This window comes from Mytilus trossulus, unplaced genomic scaffold (assembly GCF_036588685.1).
Source record: "Mytilus trossulus isolate FHL-02 unplaced genomic scaffold, PNRI_Mtr1.1.1.hap1 h1tg000187l__unscaffolded, whole genome shotgun sequence".
NCBI lineage: Eukaryota > Metazoa > Mollusca > Bivalvia > Mytilida > Mytilidae > Mytilus > Mytilus trossulus.
In genome coordinates, this window is record NW_026963309.1 from 478,365 (window position 1) to 496,987 (window position 18,623).

Sequence of the window (18,623 nt, forward strand, 5' to 3'; positions counted from 1 at the left end):
AATAACTTATTACCTGTTCTAATAAAAAAAGACACTGGTCAATTAACAGTTGATTAAAAATGTTTGTACAGTATAATCCTTTGTTTGCACAAGTTTTCCTCCTATTCCCACATGATATTTTACCTTTTCTTACCAGATTTATAAAAAGTGGGAATAGAGGGAATGAACCACTTATGCAACATTTGACCTTATTTCGGACAGTAAACATAGTAGATAATTTCTAATCAAATCGTGACAAAAAAAGCCACGTTGGCATAACATCAATTTAACGATTACTATATAAGTAGAAATTCTGCTTTGAGACGTCAAAGTTTGAATTTTGAAACTTATAGGTAAGTAATGATTTTAAAAGTATTAAGATTTAAAATAAATTATTTTTAAATAAGTTTAACTGAAATAAAGATAGTACATAGTTATCATAAATAAAGTTTGTTCAAAATATTTATTGTTTTCTGTTAGGGAAATAATTGAAAATATTTGTTTTACTTTATTGTTGTTTGTAACTGTTTTGTATTATTTTTGTTTTTATTTATTTTATTAAAAAGTTTGAATTTTGAAACTTATAGGTGTCAGTCGATCCCGGCCTGCCTCTACATCGGCAACAACGGCCGGCGGCTTGCCTTAACAGCGGCAATGCCAAATACCATCCAAGGCATTGTTCCCAGCTAGTTCCCCCATAAAATGGAAAGATTCCAGAACCCACTCTCACAGATGTAGTTCGTATGTCGAGAGGCCGAGAGAAAAGAGCAACAAGCAGAACAAACTACAGTACGCCTTCTTTTTGTTATAATAAAACTCTATTTATTCAATATATGGTATTTCCACTGAGGTTAGATATAGATGCAATTAATCCAATCATTTTGACATTTCCACCTCATTAACATTGAAAGGTTTGCATACATGAAACATTAGAAGAAATTCCATAGCATAGTGTCAGCGTCCTTCAAGAGGGAACGACAAATCAGTTTTTAATTAATGTAAACTCAGAAAAAGTGATACTATCTAAAGTGTTACTACAATTATCTGAGAAAACATTATCTATTGTCTTTTCAAATTGAAATTTCTTCATAATTAAAGTTATAAAAGGGGCAAATAGCACTGGCAAAAAGAAGAGTGAAGAATTTATTGGAAAAGCAATGTGTGATTATTGCGACTGCGTTGCTTCTAAACAAAAACGTAAAATGAGCGGGACATCAAAATTTTTGTAAACTCTAATGTATCAGAAGATGAAAAATATCCAAATATATCTATAGGTCTGTTTTTTTTCATTAATATATGACAAGGTATATATTTTTGATAAACAAAATATATGAAAAGGGTGGGGTACTTGATGTCTCAGCTGCTCACCCCTACCCCAAAAAGTTTGAAGTGCCCCCCCCCCCCCCCGGGCTTGCTGCTTACAATTATCTCTATCTATAATGAACTTGTCCGTGTAGTTTCAGTGGAAAATGTTAGTAAAAATTCACAAATTTTATGAAAATTGTTAAAAAATGATTATAAAGGACAATAACTTCTTAGGGGGTCAATTGACCATTTTTGTCATTTGACTTATTTTTTAGTCTTAAATTGCTGTATATTATTGCTGTTTACAGCTTATCTCTATCTATAATAGTATTCAAGATAATAAACCAAAACAGCAAAATTTCCTTAAAATTACCAATTCAGGGGCAGCAACCCAACGACAGGTTGTCTGATTCATCTCAAAATTTCAGGGCAGATAGATCTTGACCTGATAAACAATTTTACCCATGTCAGATTTGCTCTAAATGCTTTGGTTTTTGAGTTATAAGCCAAAAATGCATTTTACCCCTATGTTCTATTTTTAGCCATGACGGCCATTTTGGTTGGTTGGCCGGGTAAAAGAAACATTTTAAACTAGATACATCAATGATGATTGTGGCCAATTTTGGTTAAATTTGGCCCAGTAGTTTCAGAGGAGAAGATTTTTGTAAAAGATCATGGAAATTTACGAAAAAAAGGTTAAAAATTGACTATATTAGGGCAATAACTCCCAAAGGGGTCAATTGACTAATTTGGTCATGTTGACTTATTTGTAAATTTTACTTTGCTGAACAATATTGCTGTTTACAGTTTATCTCTATCTATAATAATATACAAGATAATAACCAAAAACAGCAAAAGTTCCTTAAAATTACCAATTCAGGGGCAGCAACCCAACAATGGGTTGTCTGATTTATCTGAAAATTTCAGGGCAGATAGATCTTGACCTGATAAACAATATTACCCCTGTCAGATTTGCTCTAAATGCTTTGTTTTTTTAGTTATAAGCCAAAAACTGCATTTGACCCCTATGCTCTATTTTTAGCAATGGCTACCATGTACCCTTCGGGCCAGGTGAGTTAAAAAGGCCACTGAAAATTAAACCTAAAGACCAATGCCTTTCCATTTCTGTATGCAAATAGATAATTTGTTCATAAAACATGATATTAGTGACAATTTTTATTTCCTCAAATGATGTAACACAGACTCCAAAACTTCTTTTTCATACAGGTTTTCAGAAATTCTATGGACAATTTGAGATATGTTCATTATCTCCGAAACGATTAAATACTTCCAGTATTATGTTTAATTTTTAACCTTACTCAAGAAATTTCATTTTTAAATTCACGAATGCAACCATGGCAACAGTACACAATTTCTGTTTTCTTTTCATGTTTCGGAATATATAACAATCAATTTTTGGTGAAAGGTTGCAGGATATATATTATATATAAGAAATTCATGGTGCAAATAATAAAAAAGTTGACTAAATCCAATTGGGTCCTCATACTTTTTTTCATAATAAACTATTTTTCAAATTTGTTGTCTTTGTTTCATCAAATGTTGATTTAGTTTCAGTGTTACATCATCTACTGCAGTATCTATAATAGCTTCATCCCTTCATGGAATATTCCATGTATTAATATTGTGGTGCAATGTGAACTAATCTCCGTGTGTACATGGTGAAAATCAGGTTACTTTTATTCAGGAATTTTCATTAGCCTAAATTTAGACAAACAGTCAAGCATTGTGTCAAGGGTGTAACAATATGAAACCATATTCTTCACCAGACATATTGCAGTGAAATGCAATTCTTTACTTATCAAAAGTCTGTTTACATTAAACTTAGCCGTACCAAATTTGTAGGGTTAACATGGTTAACCTTGATGATATTAGATTTAAAAATAACAAAATCAGTCTCAGTAATCCTTCATTATATGTACATTTATGTGGTAAGGCCATAGTTATCATATTTTTAGTTTTACGAAATTTTTTGACAAAACTAATGGGTAGGAGGACGAAAAAAAACAAAAAAAAAACTGCTGCTGCTGATGATTTTTTTTTTAATACCAACCGTCAATATCAAATTTTTTTTGTTTTTATTTCACCAGGAGATTTTCTACTAGTGTAACAACTATTTTTTTTTTCTTGACAAGGTTTGAATTGAAAATCAATGTGCAACAACTTACTAAATCACCAAGAGCATAAATTAAGATTCTTTCATGCAGTTATGAACTAAATTTTTTTTTTTTTGCATGAAAAACACTGGGTCGGAGGAGAAAAAAAAATAAAAATCAACATTTTTATTTTTTTCTTTTTTCCTATTTGGCAAAAATTAGGGTAGGAGGGTTCGTAAAACTAAAAATAAAAAAACTAAGGCCTAAATATAACTGCCATATTTAACCAATCTCTGGTTTGCACTTCCCTCAATTTTCCAACCTTGTTTTCTTTCATTGAGAGTTGAAAAGACAGCATGTGTCGAATATGGTTGTACATTATAAGTACATGTATGATGTTATGTCATATTTGGACGTTTATTTTCCCAATTGAACTTTTTTTAACATTTGTCAATGTTCAATTTTTGGGCTTTTACAGTTTGCTATTCATGAAAGTATGTGTTTTCCTCATGGCATTACTATGATTTTTAGGCACTGGCTACGGTTACATGGAAATAAGGAATGTAACAATAATTACTGAGGCTACGGTTACAATTTACGTTATTGTTACATGAAAACCAGCAATGTATGCTAAATTTATTAAACTTAAATCTTCTATAGTTGTATTGCTTTATTCTTTCCTATGTACTAAACAATACTTGTAATAGATAAATAATAAATATTATTATTCAACATATGGTGTTTAGGGTGAAAAAAATAAAACTTGGGATGCGTTTTAAACGAAACTGAAACAATATCAAGACATAAATTACATGTAGCTATATAACTTGACGCAAATTGATACATCAAAAGCAAAGTTTGCTAACTGTAACTTAAATACTAAGAATTTATGTATGTACACATATCCGTGGAGGACGTAATTTCTTTCATCAAAAAAGTTTCGGACTTTAACATGTTTAAAAACCATGAAAACCACTTAATCATTGTTAATGGATTTGTAGAAATTGTCATTGTAAAAAAAAAGTTACAGTAAATAAATTGTATGTAACATAAATGTATGTATTGTAAATTTAAAATAAATGTCTAACTTTTATTATTAAGTACATATTACATTGTATTAGGCAGCAACCATTTGATTTTCTGAGGGGGGGCTATGGATTTTTTTTCTGGATAAATTTTCTTTTCCGCTTGGCAAAAGACAATCTATTTTTTTGGTGACAAGTCGAAAACAATTTTTTTCTTTCAATTTTAGCATTGCATATAGTGGCAGCTGAGGGTGAAACAAACAATTTTTTTTTTCAGGGTCAAAAACAAATATTTTTTTTTATCCAAAAACTGCCAACAAACTTATTTTTCTAAAAAAATTCATACCCCCCCTCCCAAAAATCAAATGGTTGCTGCTTTTTCTGGGGGGGGGGGGGGGGCTATGGTTTTTTTTGGGAAAAAAAAGTTTGTTTCCCGGTTTTGGTGAAAAAAATAATTTGTTTTGGACCCTGAGAAAAAAAAAAATGTTTGTTTCACCCTCAGCTGCCACTATATGTAATGCTAAAATTGAAAGAAAAAAATTGTTTTCGGTTTGTCGCTAAAAAAATAGATTGTTCTTCGCCGAAGGCGAAAAAAAAAGTTTGCACAGAAAAAAAAACCATAGCCCCCACCCAGGAAAATGAAATGGTTGCTGCCTTACTAGTCCCATGGTACAATGCTGTTTTTCATGTAACAATAACCATGATAACGCAATGTAACTGTAGCCTCAATAAATATTGTTAGTGACTACATTCATAATTAAACAGGTCCTTACCCAACCATGCATTCCGGCATTTAGTCTCCAATGTAACAATAATATGTAACAGTAACCGTAGCCAGTGCCTTTCCTCATTGACGAAGTCCAAGTAGTTGCCTTTAATTTCTAACAGGATGAATCTAGATACTTTATTTAACTTCGGAGCATAGTTGTCTCATAAAATGTTTAATTACCAATCACGTATACAGAAATAACCTAGTCATAATAATTATGACGTCTTGGAAAGCTATTTTAAATTTTTGCTTTGTTATTTATCATGTTTATACCGTCTTACATGACAAAATTCAGTCTGGACAAGCAGATAAAAGCTTCTTCATATTTTTCACGTTGTAAACAGTGTCAAATCTACCCATTTATTGCTCACTCTAGTTTGTAAAGAATAAAATAAACCATTGTCTTCTTATCATAAACTTACTTTGTTTTGAAGGGAGAATTTAAGTCGAGGGAAAGACACCAACAATGTATTCTTCAATATGTATTTCCTCCCAATAATGGAACACCTCCTCAACGGATACGAATCGCCGTTTTATATATTATCAGTGCACTGCTACATAGTTATAATAAACATAAAACATTGCGTCTTCGATATACTTTTCCCAGATAGAAATAAAGACAAATACTTCAAAATGTGATCAAAATAAAATCAGTTTAATAGCTAAGCCGGACGCACAGTTTCAAAGTCTGTAAAAGGGACAATAAATCAAAAGCAAAGAGCAGAATGCTCTGAGGGATACGATTGCCATAGTTTTCATTGCCACATGTATAGCAGTTGAAGTTTATATACTTAATCTAGATTAGACCGTTGATTTTCCTGTTTGAATGGTTTTACATTTTGAGGTCCTTGATTAGCTTGCTGTTCGATGTGAGCCAATGATCTGTGTCGAAGACCGTACTTTTACCTTTAATTTATGGTTTACTTTCACGAATTGTGTCTTAGATGGAGAGTTGTCTCATTGGCATTCGTATTACATCTTTTTATATCTATGGTCTACCACCAAATACATGACCATGTAAACTGTACATCTCATATCTTACATGTACATCTCATATCTTACAAGTACATCTCATATCTTACATGTACACCTACGGGAGTTAAGATGCATGACCAAGCTAGGGCTGGAAATGTCAAATCAACAAATTAATATGCAACAGGCAAATAATATATATTTATATACATTTTCACATTTCTGTAAATTACAAACTTGGCCATGTTGGTTGAACGCTTTATCGTGATTTAACTGACTTTACTGTGAACATGACAATCACGCAGCTTATAATCTGCACAATGTATGTGTTCTCATTGTGAACCATTCTCATGTGTCTCTGTAAACTAACAAGTCGACTAAACGCTAAACCACATACACCCTAGTCACGAGGTTTATCGCCTGTTTGTATTCTCATGTGAATCTGTAAACTGTAAATTACTATGTATGTATTCTCATGTGTATCTGTAAACTGTGAACTACTATGTATGTATTCTCATATGAATCTGTAAACTGTAAATTTATACTATGTATGTATTCTCATGTGAATCTGTAAACTGTGAATTACTATGCATGTATTCTCATGTGAATCTGTAAACTGTAAATTACTATGCAAGTGTAATGGTGGTTGGTTTTACCTTATAAATTATTAATATTAAAAACCACTTTGTAAAAGTATAATAGCTTCTAAACTGCCGTACTGGCCGTAGCTAGTTATGAGGTTACCGGGCCTACCGGTCTTCTTCCGGTAGGACAGGCACGTGCCGGTCTGATGTCTCATGACGTCAGACTATAGTTTTGCGTTCTGTACTTACGAACTGACTGAGAAAGAAAACACTGAACATCACCTTCTTCAGGTTGATATTGTTATTAAGACTACGTTTGTAACCACCATTATGTCTCATTTCGCCATTCTAAACATTTAAAGTATTATTATTCATTGTAAACTGTGCTTAAATTATTTGGCTGATATTAAATCTATATTATTATTAACGACGTATTCTGTTTTCTAATATTCCGTGAACTCGGGAAAACTCATTCCCGTTACATTGGGGGCTCGTCCGGGAGAAACCCTTTGTTGTTCCTTTGTGTTTTCTGGCATTTCTCTACGGCAGACTGTATCAATCTCATATCTGTCATATAATGTTGGCGAACCAAATGGATTTTGATGTCATGTTTCCTTCTACAGGACGCTAAACAACCGGCTACTGAACATTCATACTTCACACACTTCATAGAATTATTTCACAGTATTGTTGGTATGCAAATGTAAGAATGCTTAACACAGACATTAGTATGTTAATTGACACAGGATCCGATGTCACTTTGTTGTCAAGTGAAGTTTTTAAGGAATTATTCTGTTTTCTAATATTCCGTGAACTCGGGAAAACTCATTCCCGTTACATTGGGGGCTCGTCTGCGGGATATTTGGAGAAAAACTGATTAAGTTTTCTAAAGAAAATATATTTTTCTGTGAAAACTTCAGTAAAATACAAAAATGTCGTCAGCCAAAAAGATATTTTCGAACTTAGGGGCTAGTTTTAATAGACTTCTTCATGGAAGTAGGGAAAATGAAACACAAAATTTGTGTACAAATCAAAATTTAAATTCCGTTTACCAAGTTAACGAGTATAATAAATATATAAATAATGAACACTCAACAATTTCACAATAAGTCAGTCATATATAATAACTATAGTTCCACAAAACAAAAGAATTACGGTTCCATATGTCTGAATTGCTGGTCCTTCCATTTTAATTCGGCAAGTTCTGTGAGTAAACGGCGATTCTCCACCTCAACCTCTCTCCTCTTCTTTCTTTCGACCTCAAGTTTGGAACCCTCTTTCCTGAGAGTCTCTAACCTTTCCTTAGCAACCTGCCTCGTCCTTCCCAGAGAGTCCATACTATTTGATAGGAATAAAAGATATAATGATAACTCAGTCTCACTCTCTGGGATGGCAGGCAGCTGAATCGGAGGGTAATCCAGGCAGGACGTCTGGCTGGAACTTTCAGTAATAGCAATGGCAGAATACCCAAAGGAGGTATTATAAGTCCTATCAATAGCTGTTGAAGTAGTAGCTGTACAAGTAGTAGCTGAAGAAGTAGTCTCTGTTGCAGTAGTATCTGTAGAAGTGGTATCTGTTGATGTAGTATCTGTAGAAGTGGTATATGTTGCAGTAGTGTCCGTGGAAGTAGTATATGTTGACGTAGTATCTGTAGAAGTGGTATCTGTTGCAGTAGTAGCGGTAGAAGTAGTGTAAGATCTTTTCTGATAATCAGACAAAGAAATCCTAGAAGAAGTGGTTGGGAACTTCCTCGGAACTGACACTGTAAACTCAGGTCCATCATCCTCATTAGAAGGGTTGTCTGTAGCTGCTAGAACAGATGAAATTAGTGATATAGATGGAGTGGGTGATGATACCAGACGGACTGAAACTACGGAATTAGAGCCTAGGTGCTTAGTGGGATTCACATCTGAAGAAGCTGACTGCTGGTTAGAAATCACAACGGATGATAACTGCTTAGTAAAACTGACTGAAAGTGAAGGTGAATCCTGAGCAGCTTTGTCTGAAGGTGAAGGTGATACTTGCTTGGCTGAACTTGTGTTAGATGAATTTTCTATCTCTGTTGATCCGGCAGAATCAGGTACCAACACTCTGTTTTTGTATATAAAAAAACCAGGGTCAATAAACCCTTTGTTGTTCCTTTGTGTTTTCTGGCATTTCTCTACGGCAGACTGTATCAATCTCATATCTGTCATATAATGTTGGCGAACCAAATGGATTTTGATGTCATGTTTCCTTCTACAGGACGCTAAACAACCGGCTACTGAACATTCATACTTCACACACTTCATAGTGTGTTTTTCCTCCCAATGTCTTTGATACTTGGTTCTGTTTTCAAAGGACTTAGCGCCACAATCTTCCACCGGACATTGCATTCGTCCCCCAGGTTTAAAGAAAAATTCAATGCTTTTTGTCAGTTCCGACATCTCTGTATCCATTTCTTCCTCGTTGTATTCCAATACATCCTGATTCTCCATGCTGTGAATAAGAGAGATACTTAAAAAAAATGTTTAGTATAATATGTGTAAAAGTTTTTCTGGTTAGATTCCTACGATTTATACTTATTATATTTTTATCTATCATTATGTAGACATCAATGCTGACTGTTCACATGCTATAAGAAGCGTTCCCAGCTTCCAAAATAATAAAATCAGGTTGACGTCTAACCTGACCTTATTCCCCTACCCTTACAAAAAGGCAGCTAAATTCTCCTATATACATCTGCACATTACCGAAAGCTCATACGAAAAGGCCCATGGTAAATAAAATGTACAAACGTACATGTAAATTCCTAGCATTCCCGGTCACAGCCTTATGATATATCTACATAATGTAGGTCTAAAGTTTATTCGGATATTACAAAAAAAAACTATGTTCAAAAGATTTCATAAGAAAGCTAATTTATAGTGAAAATTGAAGTTTTGGTCGTATCAAGCGACCCCGTGTGCTGTATTTAGGAGAGTTATGTACAACATTGTCTTTATTCATGTTATTTTTGACTGTACAGTTATCTAAAACTGTTTCATCTTCAGTGTAAGAAACGGAATGGTGTTCTTCTGTGTTCAAGTTTACATGTTCCAGAGATCCTTGATCCATTAAGGTCGCGAGGCTTGAATCGACACCGGAGATAGTAAACCGATAAAATTGCCTTTACGGCGATTACCGATTATGCAGCGAGACATAGCCGAAGCGGAAATTAATAAAATGCTAAATCAGGGCATTATTGAACCAAGTCACTCGCCGTGGGCCGCTAATATTGTCTTGGTGAAGAAGTCTGACGGCTGTACTCGATTCTGCGCAGACTACAGGAAAATTAATTCTATAACGAAAAAGGATGCCTACCCCTTACCGCGCATCGACGAGTCCCTGGACGCCTTGTCCGGAGCTAAGTATTTTTGTACGGCCGACATGGCAAGTAGTTTCCATCAAGTTTCCGTAAAACAAGAAGACAGAGAGAAAACGGCATTTATCACGCATAAAGGCCTTTTTCAATTCAAACACATGCCTTTCGGCCTCGCCAATAGTCCAAAGACTTTCGAACGCCTAATGGAATTAGTAATGTCAGGTCTGCAGTGGGAAAAATGTCTTGTCTATCTGGATGACGTTATTATTTTTGGAAAAACTTTCACACAAACATTAGAAAATTTAGTTTCGGTATTTGATCGATTTCGTAGTGCTAATCTTAAATTAAAACCTAAGAAGTGTGCCTTCTTCAAGGACGAGATAAAATATCTAGGACACATCGTATCTGAATTTGGCGTTCAGTGCGATCCAGGAAAAATAGAGGCCATTAGAAACTGGCCTAAGTCTCATAACGTTGGTGATGTCCGTAGCTTTCTAGGCATAGCGTCGTACTATAGGAAATTTATTCCTAATTTTTCCGATGTGGCGTTCCCGTTAACCCAGCTCACTCGGAAAAATCAAAAGTTTAAGTGGACAGAGAGTTGCGTTGACGCTTTCGACCGCCTTCAAAATGCCTTAACAACAACGCCGATTCTAGCATATCCAACTCGCGAAGATCCATTCATTTTGGATACCAATGCCAGCCTTTACGGTATCGGAGCTGTCCTTTCGCAGGTACAAAACGGAGAAGAGCGCGTTATTGCTTATGGCAGTAAAACACTGTCACGGTCTCAGATAAAGTATTGCACAACTTACAGAGAACTTTTAGCGGTGGTTGTATTTGTAAAGCAGTTCAAGCATTACCTCTACGGTAGAAACTTTCTTCTGAGGACAGATCACTCCTCGTTAGTTTGGCTAAAAAACTTTAAGGAACCGGAAGGAATGGTAGCTAGGTGGATATCTCTGTTAGACACTTACGACATGACCATACAACATCGGAAGGGCAACGCGCATGGGAACGCAGATGCACTTTCACGAGTGCCTAGACGACGTTGTAAACGTGATAACTGTTCAGAATGCATAAGTAATATGCCGTGCACTGTTAGCGCGATCAACTCAAATTCAGGGGATTCAGAGCAACCAACTTCAAAGGACTTAGCGCCACAATCTTCCACCGGACATTGCATTCGTCCCCCATTATTTATATATTTATTAAGTTGGTTGGAAAAGTTAATTGACTGTATTTTGTTGAATTTGAAATTGAAATATGTGATATAAATTTCTAAGAATTCAAATTGATTTAAGAAATTTAAATAGAAATCAAGGTAAATAGTTTTGGAAATGAATTTTTTTATTGATTTTCTTTGATGTTAATTAAGTGCTAAAGTTAAACATAATTAAGGACTTAGTAAATCTACTTACATGCTTTTATATTATATGTACTTTGATCTATTCTATTGAATATTTTATCGTTGGACTAATGTCGTCCCGACATTAGGTCTTAAGAGAGGGGGAGTGTAATGGTGGTTGGTTTTACCTTATAAATTATTAATATTAAAAACCACTTTGTAAAAGTATAATAGCTTCTAAACTGCCGTACTGGCCGTAGCTAGTTATGAGGTTACCGGGCCTACCGGTCTTCTTCCGGTAGGACAGGCCCGTGCCGGTCTGATGTCTCATGACGTCAGACTATAGTTTTGCGTTCTGTACTTACGAACTGACTGAGAAAGAAAACACTGAACATCACCTTCTTCAGGTTGATATTGTTATTAAGACTACGTTTGTAACCACCATTATGTCTCATTTCGCCATTCTAAACATTTAAAGTATTATTATTCATTGTAAACTGTGCTTAAATTATTTGGCTGATATTAAATCTATATTATTATTAACGACGTATTCTGTTTTCTAATATTCCGTGAACTCGGGAAAACTCATTCCCGTTACACATGTATTTAATTTAATTCTTTATTTATTTAAAGAGGATTGCCAACAGCCAGAGGCTACGCTTGGATCTCCTCAACATAGATATATACAGATTCACAATTATCAAAGTTTTGAATACAAGCATGTTAAACACAAGACAAGACAATATGTACAAGACAAGTCAAACAAATACTACACACCCATCCAATCACTCGCTCATTCTTACTCACATGCACAAGAATTAACAAACATGTATGATTCAGTAATATAAAATAGTGATTATGGACAGACAATTTTGAGCACAATCAGGTCAAAAAAGTTTTTAAGCTATCGAGAAAATCTGTTCGAAGATTTAATAAATCGAAACACACACTCAAACAACTCTAAATTAGTATCATCAGACAAATCATCACTACCTTCTATTAATATTTTGCTCAGATAGTTGGGACATAAATATGCATGTATTCTAATGTGAATCTGTAATCTGTAAATTACTATGCATGTATTCTCATGTGAATCTGTAAACTGTAAATTACTATGTATGTATTCTCATGTGAATCTGTAAACTGTAAATTACTATATATGTATTCTCATGTGAATCTGTAAACTGTAAGTTACTATGTATGTATTCTCATGTGAATCTGTAAACTGTAAATTACTATGTATGTATTCTCGTGTGAATCTGTAAACTGTAAATTACTATGTATGTATTCTCATGTGAATCTGTAAACTGTAAATTACTATGTATGTATTCTCGTGTGAATCTGTAAACTGTAAATTACTATATATGTATTCTCATGTGAATCTGTAAACTGTAAATTACTATGTATGTATTCTCGTGTGAATCTGTAAACTGTAAATTACTATGTATGTATTCTCGTGTGAATCTGTAAACTGTAAATTACTATATATGTATTCTCATGTGAATCTGTAAACTGTAAATTACTATGTATGTATTCTCATGTGAATCTGTAAACTGTAAATTACTATGTATGTATTCTCATGTGAATCTGTAAACTGTAAATTACTATGTATGTATTCTCATGTGAATCTGTAAACTGTAAATTACTATGTATGTATTCACATGTGAACCTGTAAACTGTAAATTAATATTTATGTATTCTCATGTGAACCTGTAAACTGTAAATTACTATTTATGTATTCTCATGTGAATCTGTAAACTGTAAATTACTATGTTTGTATTCTCATGTGAATATGTACCCTACTATGTATGCGTTTTCATGTGTCTCTGTAAAGTACCAGACTGACTAAACCGTTTACCACATACACCACAGCTATGAGGTTTATCTCCTGTATGTGTTCTCATGTGTCTTTTTAAATGACTCAGCAAACTAAAATTTTTACCACATACATCACACTTATGAGGTTTGTAACCTGTATGTGTTCTCATGTGAGTCTGTAAACTACTATGCTGACTAAACCCTTTACCACATTCATCGCATATATAAGGTTTATCACCTGTGTGTGTTCTCATGTGATCTTGTAAATTACTTCTACGACTAAACCCCCTACCACATTCGCCACAGTCATACGGTTTATCACCTGTGTGTGTTCTCATGTGAGTCTGTAAATTAATATGCTGACTAAACCCCTTACAACATACATCACATATATAAGGTTTATCACCTGTATGTGTTCTCATGTGATCCCGTAAACCCCTACTTTTACTAAACCCCTTACCACATTCACCACAGTCATAAGGTTTATCCCCTGTATGTGTTATCATGTGAGTCTTTAAACTACCTTGCTCACTAAACTTTTTACCACATACGTCACAGTCATATGGTTTATCACCTGTATGTGTTCTCATGTGAATCTGTAAACTACCAAGCTGACTAAACCCTTTACCACATAAATCACAGTCATGAGGTTTATCGTGTTTATCCCCTGTATGTATTCTCATGTGTCTCTGTAAACTACCTTTCTCACTAAACCCTTTACCACATACACCACAGTCATAAGGCTTTTCCCTTGTATGTGTTCTGATATGAGTCCTTAAATTCCCACGCCAACTAAACGCTTTATCACATAAATCACATTTATAAGGTTTATTCCTTGTATGTGTTCTCATGTGCAGCCGTAAACTTCCAAGCTGACTAAAACGTTTTTCACAAACATCACAGTTATAAGGTTTATCACCTGTATGAATTCTCATGTGAATCTGTAAACTCCAAAGCCGACTAAACTGTTGACCACATACATCACACTCATGGGGTTTAATGCCTGTATGTTTTCTCATGTGAATCTGTGAATTACTAAGAAAACTAAAACCTTTACCACATACATCACAGCCATGATGGTTATTTCTAGTATGTGTACTCATGCGTGCCTCTAAGTTACTACTTTGACTAAATTTTCTAGCACAGACATCACATTTATAATGTGTTTTACCAGTCTGTGTGTTTATGTGTCTCTGTAGCGTACCGTTGAGTGTAACTTCATCCTCTCCTCCCTCTGACATCTTATTGATAATGTTTATCTCCAGCCTGTGTGTTTATGTGTCTCTGTAGAGTATGATTGGTTGTGATTAAATCCTCTCCTCCCTTTATCATCTTATTGATAATGTTTATCTCCAGTGACCAGTATGTGGTTTCTTGAACGGCTCTGTAAGGAACACCAAAAAATAAAGACATATAATGATATATAACCTTTTGATAATTTTCTGCAATTTAGACATTCTCTGCATTTATGAATCTGTATGTTTGGGTAATTCTAGTTCCATACTATATATTAAATAATACAACATGTACGAGAAGGGCTGTGAGTGTGGTAAAGGGTTATTTTCCTGCAAGATGTTTTGCCATTTTTATTTCACGCGTAGCCTTGAAAAAGGTTTGTTATTCACCATGATCACAGTGTTTCTTAAAATCGGTAAACAATTTATGTGGAAGACATTTTTGTTGTTTGTTTATTCATGAAATGCCAATTTTATTTCATGTTTTCTTGCAGATCAACGCCCCTCCCCTTTTCGTCCCTAGAAGTATATACAGTAAAACCTGCTTAAGAGACCTTCTGTATTAACAATTATTAACAGTAAAACCCTGTGTCAAAAGACCAACAATCTTAGATCCCTTTGTACATCTTGTAGTATATTTCATATATCATGTATATAAACATGATAAATCAAATATGTATTAAAAGATTACCTGTAATAACAGACCACTGTTTTGCTCTACATTAAATAGTCTCTAAAAACAGGTATGAATGGTTTTACACTAGTAATTTTGGGGCCCTTTATAGCTTGTTGTTCGGTGTGAGCCAAGGCTCCGTGTTGAAGGCCGTACTTTAACCTATAATGGTTTAATTTTTAAATTGTTATTTGGATGGAGAGTTGTCTCATTGGCACTCACACCACATCTTCCTATATCTATGACTGTATGTTGTACTGTCTTATTGATGTATACCTTACAACTTATTTGTTCATTAGGAAAACAATATTGATAAATGTCAACATTATTTTAATACAAGCTCTGAGTTCAGGATGTTCTTCACTTTTTTATGTTTTTAAGCATTGTAACTTGGATTGAGAATTGTCTCATTGGCCATGTTGGCATGCATGCTACATATTCTTATCTTAAAAGTATATAAACTGTTGACCTAGGTTGCAATCAAACTGTAGAAGTTGTGTGGAATATCTAAGCATTGGCACATTCAGAGGGAGGGGTCTGGGGTTAGGAACCCTCCCTTTTTTTTGGCCGATCAATGCATTTGAATGGGGAAACATAGTTGGAACCTTTTTTTAATTGGTTGGATCTGCCCCTGCTAAGACTGTAAGACAACATGATACTTAGTATTCCCATAATGGGGTGGACAAGCAGACAGACAGTGGTAACATAGTAAAATAATCATATATATGTTTTTCATTCATTGATTGTTTGAACTAACATGAATAAAATCAGGACATTAATTTCCCCAACTGACATAACCTGAATAATCCAGTTGTTATATTCCGTCTCACTATCGATTACTGAGGACACTGAGCGATAGAGGGCGCTGATACATTCAAGTTACAATTAAGAGGGGATAGGACCTTATCGGGACTCCGGGATCAAGTGTTTGTAAGCTCGGGATTTCTGAATTGACACTTTCAGGATCTGGGAATTCTTTTATTTTAATTTAGGGACGTCAGGATTACTTTACTTAAGGTTTATGTACCCTTCTGTAGCCATTTTTGTACGAACTTTTTAAACTTCAATTGTATCGAAATTACAGATATAATGAATAAAAAAGATAGGCCATTGTGTACATTTTCCAAGGGGAAACTTGATGCAAAGCATTATTTTTTACTGTTCCATTGCATTTAATAGAAAAAGAGGACTTTGTGGCAAATAAATCAAGATTTTTATAGAAAATCCACAGCATTTATCCTTGTACTCTCATATTTGGCAATTTGATGACTGATAGATATAGGATTATTGCATGCAGTCCTAGCATTGATTTCCTTAAAACAAGTTTATAAGTGTAGTTATTGGTTAAAAAAATAATAAATATGGCCAAAATCAAGTACACCTTTAATAGGATGCGCTCGACTTTAGAGACTCAGCACGAGGTGTTTTGGAATTTACAGGTTGCTTAGAACTTTTAGTAAAAAATAAACACTAGCAAATCATAGAAAATCAAGTGAGTAATTTATGTTTCAAATTTATAACAACAATCTCTGTATTGAAGGCTGTGGATTTTCTATAAAAATCTTGATTTATTTGCCACAAAGTCTTCTTTTTCTATCAAATGCAATGAAACAGTAAAAAATAATGCTTTGCATCAAGTTTCCCCTTGGAATATGTACTAAATGGCCTATCTCTATTAATCATTATATCTGTAGTTTTGATACAATTGAGGTTTGAAAAATTCGTACAAAAATGGCTACAGACATGACAGAAAGGTACATAAACCTTAAATTCTGGACCGTAGAATTTCGTGTTTTAAAGCCCAGGATTTCTATCCCCCTCAATTGACACAATGATTGAAATGTGTAACATGTGTCAATGTTCATCTTCTCTAGCTGATGGTTACGATCCACTCCTCTCATCTTAGCATGCTTAGTGGATCTTGGCCTTTTAGTTTTACAGTTTGCTATTCATATTAACAGATTAATGTATGTTTTTTTCTCGTTTTTGAAGTCCAAGTGGTTGCCTTTAATTTCTTACAGTATGCATCTAAATCGTGATGAGGATAGTTGTCTCAGTCATAGATTATATAATAAATTACCGACGATGTATAATCATGATAAAACACTGACATATAGCATTTATTGTTACCTTCTTACTGTACACATGCCACATTTCAGTCTGAACAAGAAGACAATAGCTTCTTCATGACATAGTTTTCATGTCAAAAACAGTATTAAACCTACCAATATATTTTTCAACTCAGTCTGTAAAGAATTTATAATAAACCATTCTTCTTACCAGAACTTACTGTTTTTGAGGGTACAATTTAAGTCGGGGAAAGGAGACTAACGTTATATTTCATCTTCAATATGTATTTCCTTCCAATGATGGAACACCTCCTCAACGGATACTTATCCCCGTTTTATATTTAACTGTTCACTGCTACATAATTTTTCTGTTTATAATGTACAGAAAACATCGCGTCTTCGATATATACTGTCCCCAGATAGAAATTAAGACAAATACACTAATATAAATTAAAATAAAACCAGTTATCTTAGAGGGACAGCGTGCAAATCAATTTTTAGGGTTAAAGAAATCGATCGTAATTAAATATATTAAGGGGGCAAGGATTTAGAGTCTAATTAATCAGGAACATATATGTTTCAAGATTTCAAGATTTTATTTGAACACTCAGACACAGATACATGTGTAACATGAGGTCATACATAATAGCATTATATAAACATGACGAAGTAATTATGTGGTATCAATGACATAGTATAAAGATATAACAATAACATACAACATGTTTTTTTTTAACATTTTCAGAACATATTTGCAATGTTTTTGATAAATACAGAAAGACGTTTATACAGTTGTACATTTGTGTACATTACATATTGAAAGAAGACCTTCCATTTTTTTATAATTAGGGTTCACTGTGTAATAGCTTGGGAGAAACTTTTTCCTTAATACAACAATATTTTGATGAGTATACACTTAAATAGCAAATGAAATTCATCACCAATATTACTCTTACACAAAGTACATATTCTATCATGCCTCGGGATATTTTGCCATCTGCCTGTTTCTATAGGCAGACGCAGATTTGAACACCTAAAGTCAGGTGTGATCCAAAGCCTGCAATATTCGGGAAGTTTTAGCAGATATGTTTCTAAAGTAAAATCTTTTTTAAATATTGAGTAGAATTGACCTCGTGATGAATTTTCAATATTACTAAACCACTGTTGTACAAATTGATCACAAAGTATCTGTTTTAAGTACATTTTATCACAGTAGCCTGTTTGATTGGCAAAAATATATCCAATGCCAGTATCGTTTAATATTGCTTCTATACAATTTACCCATTTAAAGGTGTATTTAGATTTAGGCCTTAAACCAAGCATCAGTCTATACAATAAACTGCATAGTTTTGATTCATTATGTACAATTTTACACCAATATATATATAA

The 18,623-nt window shown here is 33.9% G+C and overlaps 1 protein-coding gene across 3 annotated transcripts; it reads right to left on the bottom strand.

Moving 5' to 3' along the window:
- Positions 1-12,044: 12,044 nt before the first annotated feature.
- LOC134700893 (zinc finger protein 569-like) lies at positions 12,045-17,488 on the bottom strand. Of its 3 annotated transcripts, none has more exons than XM_063562046.1 (2): positions 17,446-17,488; positions 12,045-14,641 (listed from the first exon to the last, which is right to left on the bottom strand). In XM_063562046.1, the coding sequence occupies exon 2, from the start codon at positions 14,496-14,498 to the stop codon at positions 13,242-13,244; it is 1,257 nt and encodes a 418-aa protein (XP_063418116.1). In that variant the 5' UTR covers positions 14,499-14,641; positions 17,446-17,488; the 3' UTR covers positions 12,045-13,241. The 3 variants fall into 3 exon arrangements, with proteins under 3 accessions (XP_063418116.1, XP_063418117.1, XP_063418115.1); XM_063562047.1 differs by having other exon boundaries at positions 17,456-17,482; XM_063562045.1 differs by having other exon boundaries at positions 17,391-17,482.
- Positions 17,489-18,623: the final 1,135 nt, after the last annotated feature.